Source organism: Trichoderma atroviride, chromosome 2, assembly GCF_020647795.1.
Source record: "Trichoderma atroviride chromosome 2, complete sequence".
NCBI lineage: Eukaryota > Fungi > Ascomycota > Sordariomycetes > Hypocreales > Hypocreaceae > Trichoderma > Trichoderma atroviride.
In genome coordinates, this window is record NC_089401.1 from 6,899,230 (window position 1) to 6,911,866 (window position 12,637).

General features: G+C 45.2%; 6 protein-coding genes across 6 annotated transcripts; 3 read left to right on the plus strand and 3 right to left on the minus strand.

Annotated features, from left to right (window-relative positions):
* Window positions 1-403: 403 nt before the first annotated feature.
* Window positions 404-3,440, minus strand: TrAtP1_005168 (uncharacterized protein). The gene is made up of 4 exons (XM_014093414.2): window positions 2,265-3,440; window positions 1,864-2,209; window positions 1,662-1,798; window positions 404-1,597 (listed from the first exon to the last, which is right to left on the minus strand). The coding sequence occupies exons 1-4, from the start codon at window positions 3,309-3,311 to the stop codon at window positions 455-457; spliced, it is 2,673 nt and encodes an 890-aa protein (XP_013948889.1). The 5' UTR covers window positions 3,312-3,440; the 3' UTR covers window positions 404-454.
* A 1,282-nt stretch (window positions 3,441-4,722) lies between these two features.
* On the plus strand, window positions 4,723-5,545 carry TrAtP1_005169 (uncharacterized protein; the record flags this gene model as incomplete). Its single annotated transcript, XM_066112610.1, has 2 exons — window positions 4,723-5,401; window positions 5,457-5,545. The coding sequence occupies 2 exons, from the start codon at window positions 4,723-4,725 to the stop codon at window positions 5,543-5,545; spliced, it is 768 nt and encodes a 255-aa protein (XP_065968695.1).
* A 222-nt stretch (window positions 5,546-5,767) lies between these two features.
* TrAtP1_005170 (uncharacterized protein) lies at window positions 5,768-6,725 on the minus strand. The gene is made up of 4 exons (XM_014093416.2): window positions 6,546-6,725; window positions 6,384-6,470; window positions 6,189-6,323; window positions 5,768-6,116 (listed from the first exon to the last, which is right to left on the minus strand). Exons 1-4 carry the CDS (start codon window positions 6,600-6,602, stop codon window positions 6,003-6,005), a joined length of 393 nt encoding a protein of 130 aa, XP_013948891.1. The 5' UTR covers window positions 6,603-6,725; the 3' UTR covers window positions 5,768-6,002.
* A 442-nt stretch (window positions 6,726-7,167) lies between these two features.
* On the minus strand, window positions 7,168-7,960 carry TrAtP1_005171 (uncharacterized protein; the record flags this gene model as incomplete). The annotated part of the gene is made up of 2 exons (XM_014093417.1): window positions 7,168-7,715; window positions 7,774-7,960. The coding sequence occupies 2 exons, from the start codon at window positions 7,958-7,960 to the stop codon at window positions 7,168-7,170; spliced, it is 735 nt and encodes a 244-aa protein (XP_013948892.1).
* A 1,420-nt stretch (window positions 7,961-9,380) lies between these two features.
* TrAtP1_005172 (uncharacterized protein) lies at window positions 9,381-10,904 on the plus strand (the record flags this gene model as incomplete). Its single annotated transcript, XM_014093418.2, has 1 exon — window positions 9,381-10,904. One exon carries the CDS (start codon window positions 9,381-9,383, stop codon window positions 10,902-10,904), a length of 1,524 nt encoding a protein of 507 aa, XP_013948893.2.
* Window positions 10,905-11,377: 473 nt separating this feature from the next.
* TrAtP1_005173 (uncharacterized protein) lies at window positions 11,378-12,280 on the plus strand (the record flags this gene model as incomplete). Its single annotated transcript, XM_014093419.2, has 1 exon — window positions 11,378-12,280. The coding sequence occupies one exon, from the start codon at window positions 11,378-11,380 to the stop codon at window positions 12,278-12,280; it is 903 nt and encodes a 300-aa protein (XP_013948894.1).
* Between the last annotated feature and the right edge of the window lie 357 nt (window positions 12,281-12,637).

Here is a 12,637-nt window from a genome sequence, read left to right on the forward strand (position 1 = left end):
CAAGTAGGGATTTGCTTCCAGGGGGTTACGATTGTGGATTAATAACGAATGACAAAGAAGAACGGAGTTAACGCTTTGCTTATTTACTCATCATATCAGCTTCTCCCAATCACTGGACTTCATCATGTCGCTTCAGCCTTTGAATTGTTTCCCTGTTTATTAGCCGAGGTATAATCTAATTGGCTCACCGCAATTCGCTGTTTTAATAATCCAAGAATTGTTGTGCTTATATCTAGGATTGCGAAAAGTTATGAATCATACTCCTCGCAGTTACAAATGCTACCTAGTCAACCAGTATTCGTAAGTCACTGCAATGCTATTTTTTAGCAGCTCCGCTATTACGAAATGCTTCAACACCGGTTCCTGATACGAAATATGGGATACAAAGTACAAGATACTAAACGTTGGCTTGACGGTCCAGCTAGTTATATATATGTAGCACTGTATTTGATATCTAATCAACAAACCAAATCTGCTCGCTCGATGTTTCTTCCATGGTAATAGTGTGGGAAAAGATTTTGGGAATGTATGCCCACATATACTCATCCACGTCGGCGCCAATGGTATTCTTGATAGTCTCAACCAGCTCTGGGTTGGAACCTAAGGCTTCTGCTACCACTTCTCTCATCTTCGTTTTGATCTTGCTCATGCAATTGTTCCACTCTTCACTATCACGATCCGTGATCGCCAATAGGTTAGAAGTTTCCTGATATGCTGCCACGATAGAAGCCAAGTCTCCAAAAATTGTCATCATTCGTACTTCTTCCTCACTGAGAAGAGACATGATAACCGTCCTTGTTCTGTGGACTTTTAGGCCAGCGTTGAGTTCTTCCGAATTAATCGAGCTGTGTTCAAAGTCTTCCGGAATATTTTCTATGAGCGCCATGCACGCTACTAAGATATTATTATTCCTTGATCTTTCATCGTAGATTAGGACGCTTTTCCCAGAGTCGATTTCTCTGCAAAGAGGGTCATTTTGCTCTCTATCAAAAGCTGTCCTCTCATCATCAGTCCATGATGATAGCTTTTTGCTACGATACCAATCATTTATTCGGTACCACTTGCCGCTTTCTTCGTGACGAATGATGATCTGATCTTCCGAGGCATTAATTGCTCCAGGCCATGGATGTAATGAGAGATCAGCAGCTAGCGGGTGAGGAACAAGACGACATCCTGGGAAGGCCACTTTCAAACCTAGAGGTGTCGGAATACCTAGGGTATCGGGGGCACAAACAAGACGCAGCATGCGCTCGTCGAACCCTATCGTTGAGTCTTTGACAGACGATCCCAGTAGACTACGAGGAGCCCATCGCCATCCATGTGTGCTCAACACTTCGTCTGCATAAAATATGAGCCGCGGTGGAAGGCCGCCATGTAACTTGCTCAGGAGTTCCCAGGTGCGAATCATTCGAGATTCGGCGTCGGAGGTAGCAGCAATGTACTTCGTATCAAGAGACATCAAAGTAGAGATACAGAGTGGTTCATCAGACACTACTGATACTGTGCGGAACTGCAATGCTCGTTGAAGAGTGAGGAGTTGCGGTCTAGCAGCCTCCGCTTCTCCATTCTCGGAACGAAAGCCTTGAAGTTCATTATACTGCGGCGGGAGACTATCAGATGGGATCTCTCAGATGTTTCTAAAACAACGATAAGATACTTACTGCATTTATTACATCTTGCCATATCCGCATATATCGCGGATCACTTTTACCAGCGGCAAAAAGCTGAACAAGCAAATCGAAGCCTCTGACTGCATTATCCGCGAATTGTATGAATAGACTCCTTGGGAGCGTACCCTCTATTCAAGAGGTCTGAAGTTAGCAAAACTAGCATCGAAAGCTTTCAAATACTACACAATAATACCTTGAAGGGTCCATAGCCGTCTCATCCAAGGGGAGGCACAATATATCCGCAATAATAACTCAGCACTATGCGTGTCTTGAGAATTTAATCCAGTCAACGTAGCATCCAACACAAGGACATGAGCTGCATTTCTATACACACCAGCAATCCTTTCAAGTGCAATCAATTTACCTTCAAGCTCAATAGGGCAGCAAAGAGTGTCAATCCAGATTCGGTATTGAGTCTTGTACTCTGTTTGTCCCACTTTTACTTGATCTTGCAGCGATGCTATTAATTGAGCTACTCGTTTTACTTGGCACCTTGGAAGAGAGTTTGCCCTTGGATTTCCCAGTCCATTGGCCCAGACCTATTACATCTCGTCAGCTTGCCATCGTTGGGCGTTTATGAATGATTGTGCTTACGTGCGAGAGCGCAACATAGGGGACGCCTGGCTCATATGGTTCAACCACCAGCTCGAAGCTGTCCAACTCGTCTTCTATTTGATCAAAGCGGAGGATAGGATAAGTATCAGTGCTGTGAAGAATGAGAGAGGTTGCTCTTTCATCAATAGTTAGGAGAGGACAACTGCAGTCATCTGACATGTGCGAGGGTTGATAGGTCTCAATGTCCATCTGGAAAGCTGTGCACAGATGGCGCGTACAGCTTGAGTGATCTTGGTTGGCATTCGACTTCTGTAGCTGTGAAATGTGGTGCATAGTTTGCAACCCTTGAAACTGAGATCGAATCTTCTCCGTCTCGCTCGGGCACCACCCCCTCTGAAGCATCTCTTTCTCTATGGTGCCCCCTGATTTCATGTAATTTTGATGCCAGCTGAACGCTAAGTTGGGGACTTCGATTTTGGGATTTGACTGTCCCACCACACTTGCTAAGCCAGTGGAAAAATATTCTCCAAGGGCGCATATCGAATATCGCACGGTTTCATCCAGATTCAAGGCAGAAGGAATCATGAAATTGGTGTAACGAAGGCAGTCGCATATGTATATGAGCCTCTCTCGTAGATTAGGCGCAAACTTTTGTCTTTCCGCAATAACCTGGGCTGAGTTTAGCACCTCTTTGGCACTGATATACTGCTTGCTATCATCGTGGCTAATATAGACTGTGCTTGCATATAGATTGCGAATCTCTTCAGCAGCAACAGTACTTTCAACAAGGTGAACACCGGTGCTGATCTCATTCAGACCCAACATTTCAGCCAGTAGCCCAAACCAGAGCCAGGTCTGCAGAAACGGCTGTATCTCCTCTTTGGGCGTGGGATAGAGCATTTCATGGTATGGCTCAGGAAAGGTACCCGGTCCTAGAAAATGCCGGAGATGTGGAGGAATCAGCCCGACCTTGCCTTTCCGGATTGGATAAGTTTTGAACGGCCCTCCATCCCAAAGTTCATCACAAACATACGGCGTCTTTCGGGGAGGGGTTGCTGGGGATGCTGGCTCGCATAATAGATCCATGAATTTAGGGGTGAGTGCTGTAGTAGGTAGTGGCAAGTAACAGGGCGTGCTGGAGAAAGGTTGATGCACAGACAAGAGTCATAGAAGTACTGAAGACAGAAGTTACAAGAGACACAAACTGGCCACATGCATATGTTAGTATCTTGATGCTGTGACTTGCGGGGATTTTTTGTAGCCCCGTGCACTATGCCATCCCACGCTTAGTAAGAACGGCCTTTGTATCTCTCTGCGCTGGGATAATAAGACCAGAGTATTCGCAGTCATGTTTTCAAGATGCAGTCATAGCAAAAGCTCTGTAAAACAATTTCTTCTTTAAATGAGGATTCGATTGTCATTCTTGGAGGCTGCTAGGGGGAGGAGCGCACTGTTGGCTGATTTGGACCGTTGGCTGCTAGAATGGGGTGAAAGGTGGTGCATCTTTGTAGCTAATGCACAATTTAAGACTGACCAGCCTACAAATGTCTGGTTTGAGCAATTACTCTACTAGATTTGATCATTACTCTGCTGAAATAAATAACATATTCATACGGGTCATATACCTTGGCATGTCGAGTTATGGATATCCGTATTAGGCAAGACGTACCCCGGCCACATAGCCGTGCTCTCGGACTAATAACAGGGGCCTGGCAGCAACACATCGAGCAGCCTTTGGCATGATTGTGGAGATTGGAAGATTGGTCTTTTTTTATCCGAATATAAAGGTAAATATTCGAACCCGGTTCTAAGACACTTGGGAAGACTGTAGAATTGCACAGTGGTATGTTGGCTCAATTGATTCACCTTGAACCTGCCCAGTTAATTCCTTCTCTGATGTTCTGAACTGGCCATGCTCTTTCGTTTGGCGTTTGCTGATCAGAGTAGCCGTAAAATGGCCACAATACCAATCATTAAAACGATGCATCCCTGATGTTTCTAAACAGGGGCTGAATAGAACCAAGTGTATTATCCTCTAGCTGCCTAACTGCAATATAATCTCTAATTACTCATTATTTTTTGGAATCATTTAATGTACATTAAAGCAGCGCGTAATGTATTGCAATCTCACAAACGATAGAAGTACAGTCTTTGGCACAAGACTAATTGTAAAATACTGATAACTAATATTATGGCATCCCCGACATCTTTAGGCAGGGGCTCGGCAGATGCCGATGTATCATCTTTCAGCTGCTCGGCCGTAATGCATTCCTAAATTACTAATTGGTATGGAATCATTCAGCGTATCTTTATGTACTGTGTGATTTGTTGAGATATTGCAATTTTAAAGATGGCAGAGGTACAGCCTCTAAAATAACATATAAGGCAGTGGAATCGCCGCTTGTTTACGCTAGACAATCACCTCCTTCACTTCTATTCAAGACCTGGTGTAATCTATCGTCTGTTGCATCTTTATCTATCTCTCTACTCACCAAAAATGATCGGCTTCAAAGCAAATACTCTTCTTCTGGCTTCGGCCATTTCCCAAGGCTTGTCATTTGCCAACAGTCGTGCTTTACCCACCCCTAGGGACGTGTCTTACAATACAACAGTCATTGCAGGGGTAACTGTTATCGACACTCTTCTTGTCCGAGATGCACAGAGCTTCGCTCGTGAGCATATGATCGACTCTATTTACAATCATGTGATGCGATCATGGCTGCTTTCTGCAACCGTCATTAACGCAAACGAGACTCTGCGCGATACTATTGATCTTGAAGTCCATGCAATAGCTTCAATTCTTCACGACATTGGATTAGATCCTAATGCAAACTCCGCCATTGTTAGCCCCGATAGGCGCTTTGAGGTTGATGGAGCTTTTGCTGCCACGAAGTTCGTCAAGGAGCACCAGGATGGCCAAACTTGGGATAGTCAACGGCTGCAGCTCCTTTGGGATTCTGTTGCTCTGCATTCCACGTTTACGATTGCTGATTACAAGGAACTCGAGGTGCAGTTCGTGAGCAAAGGAGCGGTGGAAGACTTCGTGGGGCCATCTCTCCCAGTAACTCTGCCCGATTGGAAAACATTAACGGAGCAATTCCCGCGGACAAACTTTAGCAACAATTTCAACGAATCCATCATTCATCTCTGCATGACTAAGCCAAACACGACATACGGTGAGAAAACATTTGTACTGTTTAGTTCTGGACTATTATGCTGATAATCAAATAGACAACTGGATGCAGCCGTTTGGAGATCGTTATGCGCCAGGCTATTCTTCTAAAGGCCATGACTTGATTGACAGCCCTGTTTATCCCTGAATATCTTCTGTTCATATACGCTTATATGACAATTAGGTTATGTGATAGGCAGAATGGAATAGCTAGCTATGAGAGTCTTAGAATCAGCATCAATTTTCACTATCTGTATTAGGGACTGCTTACATTTTATCTAAAGAACGGTTGTGAATGAATAAGTATCTCGTATTATAACAATGTTGTGTCCATTAACCCTGCCTCTGGAGCCTTGTGAACATCATACTGGACGAGACTATCAAGTGCATTTCGCCTATATATGTGCGTTCATGATCTCCAAACGCATTGGCCAACAATCTGTTTGTCCTAGACTGATATGTAATTTAGCTCAAGTATACGGCGACTGTTGTTAGATGAGAGAGATTGCTTCATAAAGGTTTAAAAACCTCCGAAACACATGGTTCGATGTGAATATTCACGAGCTGAAACGTTTCATAGAGCTATATCTTCAGCTACATATCTTTCAAGCTTTATAACCAACGAATTCAATCTCAATATCCGTGCCCCCAGCCGGTAGTTGAGCAACACCCACGGTCGTTCGTGTTGGACGAGGCTCCGGCATCATCTCTTCCCATACCTAATTTTATGGTGAGCGAGAAACTCAAGAGGGAAAGTAAGATATGAACCCATGCAATGTGGATCCACTAACCTGGTTGACCAAAGGAAAATTCTCATCAAAATTCTTGATGAAGATGGTCGCCTTTACAACGTCGTTAAGGGTCATTCCCTCAACTACCAATATCTGTTCTAGGTTCTTTATGGCTTGTCTTGTACGATCTGCGATCTATTATATACAATATCAGCGTCATGTCTTTGCATAGAAAGGCAACTATGGGATACGTACCGTCCCCTCGACCATAGTACCGTCGGGACGAGCGCCAGGAGTTCCTTGTGTATATAGAAATGGGCCCGCTCGCACTGCTTGAGCAAACTAAACGAGAACCGCCAGTCAAAATTAACCCGGATATTTTAGATATTGAGGGGAATCAGTAGATGATAAACATACCAATCCTGGAACTGGCGATGCGGGCGCGTTTTTGGTGACGACGTGCTTCAACGACATGATGGAATCTATCACTTTGCCTCTTTCGTAAAACAATTTCTCTGCTTAGCCTTTGCGCCCTTTAATACCAGAGCGTTCATAACTTGCGTGAGGCAATAACGGTCTTACATTCGAACGAGTCCATGTAACATCAGCTCCATCTATTTTTAGCCATGGACACAATGACTAATCATAGGAATTCCCATCAAGCTTCCAATACACAACGCCCACATGAATCCTTGCAACTTATGAGAGTTTGGTCAATGAATGAAGAGAAATCTTGAGCACTTGTTATACACTACGTGAAGTAGATTATTATAACACAGTTCATGATTCAGCTCGTAGTAGTCACGGTCATAGCATAGGCGGCGGCACCGACATATGAATCGAATATCTATCATGCTATCTGTAGATGAACCAGTATTCAGCAAAGAATATTGAATCATTAATAAATATAAACATATTAACATTAAGTATCTAACCAAGAGATGCATCTTTATATAGACCAGATACAAGTTGGGCTTTGCCGCCCACAACATCATTTCACAGATTATTTTCAATTTGTCTAGCTAATTGCCTACTGCAATTAGATCATGCCAGCTGCGGGAAGCCAGGCCGTGCGATCCTTGAGAGGCAGAGGTGTTGTCCAGCGATGAATATGGCCAGTATTCTCCGTCACTCTAAGCGTAGTTCCCCACGAATCCGCCTTGACACAGGCCTTTTGGATTGCTTCCCAAGCGTCAACAGCTCTTTCACGTCCAAGGTCGTGATCACGATGGGCCTTGCTGCGCCAGCCAGCCGCAAAAACACCACACTTGCCGCTTCCTAGCGAGGCCAAGCCTTCATAGTCGGTGAGAACTGGTTTATCGATTTCGCCCCAGATGTATCCAGTACAGCCATCGGACCTGGCAACAGCTGCAAAGAATTCAGGCGCAACTTCAGTCCACTTCTCTTCATCAATTCCCCAGAAGAAGGCTACTGTTGTGTAGGGAGCATAGTAGACTTTGTTGCGGTCATTGGTGTTTGGATGGATAACGTAAACGTTGGTATCACTCTGAATGTCCAAGAGGACTGGCGGCGTTGGCCCATTGATAAGAGCCTTGTGGACATCATGCTCTTTGCGGGTGTCATAGTCTTGTTACAGGCATTAGTAAATGAAGCCTTGTCAAAATTTGGCAAACTTCAGACATACCAATAAAGTGAATGACCTTCTCTGGGTACTTGTCACTTCTGCCCCAGCAGCCGCGGGAGCAGCCAGGAATGGTAGTGGCGGCATCGTAGAAGGCCCTCTGGTACTTCTTTCCATCTTCGGTAGTCTCATCTTCAACGGTGTGATTTCCAACAGTGGTGACTGTCACTTCGATAGCTGGATAAACCATTTTGTTAAGGATAAACAGTTGAAGTGTTGATATAATGTAGCGCTTGTTATTTGTGACCGTTCGTCTCTTGTAGCTGATGTTGACTCTTGATGCTGTGTTTATGAGGCTCTATAAAGACCTTTAAATACTTTTGATCTAGTTACAGAAAGCTTTTGATATGTAATTCAGTCCAGGACAACAATCGCTCCGGTTATTACTAAACTGTGGGCTCCAGTATGTAAGTCGTATTACCATGTCGGGAAATATCGACCGCATCTCGGCACTCTTGGCGCCACTTTAAACTCAATATCGCCGTGATTCTCGGAACAACGGCTTTTAAACGATGCGCAAGTCTAACTCGGAACAAAATGATGCACTAGATTCTCCTGATTAATGGCTAAGAATTTAGTGTCCAGCTAGGCAATCGATTGATGTACAATTTGTGTTGTTCTGTCAATCATTATTGGAAGTTCAACTTGAGGTATGTAGTCTCGGCGCATTTACAGTCAAGCAGGTAACCGCTGTTTATAACATGCTTCTCTCAACTTTCTTGACAACAATATATACCTTTGGATATAGCTAAGCTCGTGCTTGCTCAGCATCGATTTAATTATTATTTTATGAAAAAAACATAACTTCCAGTCAATGTTTATTTCGCACGACTCGGTCGTTTCGGACGACTCGGTGTCTAGTTTGTCGCATAACAGCTAAAAGTCTAGCCCACCCATCGGACAGAAAGTTTAGTAATGAGTATGGGGCACCAACCGTTGATTCAGGATCTACCGCCCTTCTGAAATAGGGCAAGCGATTAGGAATATGCGAGTCTGTCTCAAACATGCGTACTTTCAATTGCAGAAGATCGTTTATTTTCTGCTGTCTCTCTTTTGTTGTAATGCGTGGGTTTAATTTTTGAAGCATTCTTACATTTGTAAATTTCCTTGCCTGAATAGCTACCGCAGCTTGATATACTGGCTTCCATAGAGTAAATTGACAACGGCGGCAGGTCGCTGTTAGGTCTATGTTTCGCGCAGCTCGATATAATGATAATCTCAACCTCTGTCTAATTCGAAATTGAGAAGAAGCACAACACTGCGACATGCTAATGATTGTCTCTCTTGCATTTGTCTTGCTGATATTCGATCGCCTTCGTAAATACAAAGACACTGGAAACACGCTTTTGGTCTCACAGTAATCATCCTTCTACCTCTCACGCTAGCCTGCCTTAGATTCTACAGTGACGAAATTCAGAATCATGTTTTGCCTCTGACGTACTTCTCCGCATTCAAGGCCTCTGCTCTACCCCTCAAATAACTGTTGCTGCCAATATGGAACTATACATTCCAATAGATAAAATTGTGAAATGACTCTTCTTTGTTCGCTCAAATGCACTATATCAAGATAATTATAAGCTCTCCATCTTATTGTTACAATTAAGAAACCAATGCGCGGCATCTTGTACAACGCATTCATCAGAACATCCAACTTCGGACATCGTCTTGATAAAAGAATAATCCGAACAATGTCTACTCATTACGATGCCGTAATTATCGGCTCAGGCCAAGGCGGTACGCCTTTGAGCACTACATTTGCGCAAGCCAAACATAAAACAGCGCTGATTGAAAGTTCACATGTTGGTGGTTGTTGTATCAATGAAGGATGTACTCCGACCAAAACATTGATTGCTTCTGGACGGGCTGCATATCTTACTCGGCGCGGACCACAATATGGCATATATAGCAGCAACAACTCTGACGCTACTAACAACGAAGTCCGGGTCAATATGGAAACTGTGAGGCAACGCAAACGCGACATCGTCAACAGCTTCCGGTCTGGAAGTGAGCGCAGAGTCCGAGAAGCTGGAGTGGATTTGATCATGGGGACAGCATCCTTTAAAGATGAGCGCACGATTGAGGTGCTCGGTGCAGATGGCGTCCAGAAGGCCCTTACTGCCGATCGTATCTTCATTTGCAGTGGAGAGCGCCCAGCGATACCAGCAATAGATGGGTTCAATCCTGATTCGTTTCCGCCAGATGTCATCCTGGACTCGACCTCTGTTCAAGAGCTTGGAGTGGTTCCGTCGCATCTGGTGGTTATCGGAGGAGGATATATCGGCCTCGAGTTTGGTCAACTTTTCCGCCGATTGGGCGCCGCCGTTACAATTATACAGCGAGGTGAACAATTAGTTCCTCGTGAAGATTCCGAAGTGGCCGAGTCAATGCTCAATATATTAAAAGAAGACGGCATCCAAGTTTTACTTCAAGCGACCCCTGCAGCAATTCGTGCTACTAGCAGTCAGGATCCAGCTACAGCTGTCGAAGTATCAGTCGCAGTTCCAAGCCAAGACAGGCCATCTAAGCTCTCGGCCTCCCATCTTCTCTTCGCTGCCGGTCGTACGCCTAACACCGACAAATTGAATCTAGCTGCGGCAGGCATCGATACTACTTCTCGTGGTCACGTTGTTACCGATACACAGCTGCGCACTACTAACCCCCGTGTATGGGCACTTGGCGATGTCAAAGGCGGACCTGCCTTCACACATGTATCATACGATGATTTCCGCCTGTTGTGTACCAACTTACTGGAGAATGGAACACTCACCACCACAGACCGAATCATACCTTATGTTGTCTATACGGATCCGCAGCTGGGCCACGTTGGTCTACACGAGCATGAAGCCCGCGCCAAATTTCCTGGACGGAAGATTCAGGTTGCTAGCATGCCAATGTCTTACGTTGCTCGGGCACTGGAGACGGACGAGTCCAGAGGAATGATGAAAGCAGTCATTGATGCTGAGTCGCAGCAGATTCTTGGATTTACGTGTTTGGGGATTGAGGGAGGCGAAATAATGAGCCAGGTACAGATGGCGATGATAGGAAAAGTCAAGTGGCCAGCTCTGAGCAATGCTATATGGGCGCATCCGTCACTAGCCGAGAGCTTGAACAATGTCTGGGGGTTTCTGAAATAGATGAACAAATTTGCACGATTTACCTCTTTTTACTACAAAAATTCACACAAGTATGGTGCCCTATCTGGATCATTCTGCTGGCATTTCCTGCTCCCCAAATCAGGAATCCGGCGTCTAGAAGCTGTAGATAATTAATTACATAAGGGATCAAATGCAAGATCAAATCACAACGAGGAAGCCAATCGCGAAATTACGTCACATTGACCTATAAATCCGACTCTGAGCGCTGCAAAGGCGGGTTATTGAAGGCTCGCGTCCATTATATCCGAATCCAGCGACTTTGCAACATCGCGCGCTCGGGCGGAGATAAGGCCATAGAATGAATTCGAAGCCAGATAGCTGGATCATAAAAAGGCTTCAACTCTCTATGCAAGCTATCAAATTCACTCCTGACCATCAGTTAATACATACTTATTACTTCTGCCGAAGCATATCATCGACGCAGTAGTACGAACCCGCACTTATCATCAAACATGGCCGACCTCGAGAAAGTCAACCGCGAGACCAACGCCGCACAATTCGTCGAATATATCACGCCCCGCCGCAACTTATATCCCTCCATTGATCCCACCAAAGCCAATCTAGCTGGGAAATCTGTTCTCGTCGCCGGCGCCTCAAAGGGCATTGGCAAGGCCACTGCCATCGCCTTTGCAACTGCCGGCTGCTCCAAGATTGCAATTGCGGCGCGTTCAGGACTAGATGAAGTTACAAAGGCCGTTAAAGATGCTGCGGCTAACGAAGGTCGACCAGAGCCTTTGGTGCTAAGCTTGTCGATGGATGTAACATCGGAAGAGTCAGTGAAAGCCGCTGCTGGAGCCGTCGCTGAAAAATTCTCCGGGTCCCTCGATATTCTAATCTGCAATGCTGGCTACTTGGAGCAGTGGTTCCCAATCGCCGAGACCCAGCCTGATGACTGGTGGAGGTCATGGGAAGTCAATGTCAAGGGCACATATCTGTGCCATCGGTTCTTCATCCCACTTTTGCTCAAATCGCAGACAAAAACGATTATAAATTGCAACAGCATTGGTGGGCATAGAGTCATGCCGGGCGCTTCTAGCTACCAGACCGCCAAGTTTGCGCTCGCCCGGTTCTCTGAATTTGCAGATACGGAGTACTATCAGCAGGGGTTGATTGCTATCAATGTACATCCTGGAAGCGTTCCCACGGAACTGGCGCTTAATATGCCTGAGTACATGCACAAAGCCCTGATTGATCCGCCAGAGCTAGCAGCTCACACGTTTGTCTGGCTGGCTAAAGAGAGGCGTGCATGGTTGTCTGGTCGATTTATCAGCGTATGCTGGGACATGGAGGAGCTCGAGAAGAAGAAAGACGAGATTCTCCAGAAGAATGCACTCAAATTTCGCATAGTGCTATAACTGAGAAAGGGTAGTCGTTGATGGGTCAAGGGATGATAGATCCAGGAAAGCTATTTAGTTATAGTCATTTATGGATATGTTAGACTTGCATGGTGTCGCAACAGAGCGCCCGAGCGCCCCTGTTGTGAAGTTCAAAGACGCTCGGTGCAAGGTTACCTGAATAATCACTCTAAATACTATAAATCAATGTACCTAATGGATTTAGAATGCTTACTTTGCTGCTCACTTCTACCGCGTACATTAGCATGTAAGCGTTTATAACTGCCGATCTCGTTCATGAGCGCCTAAGCTAAAACATCGTGAGCGGCAGTTGCTTTCCCATATGGCAGGTAAAACTGCTCTGAACTGGAAGAAGTC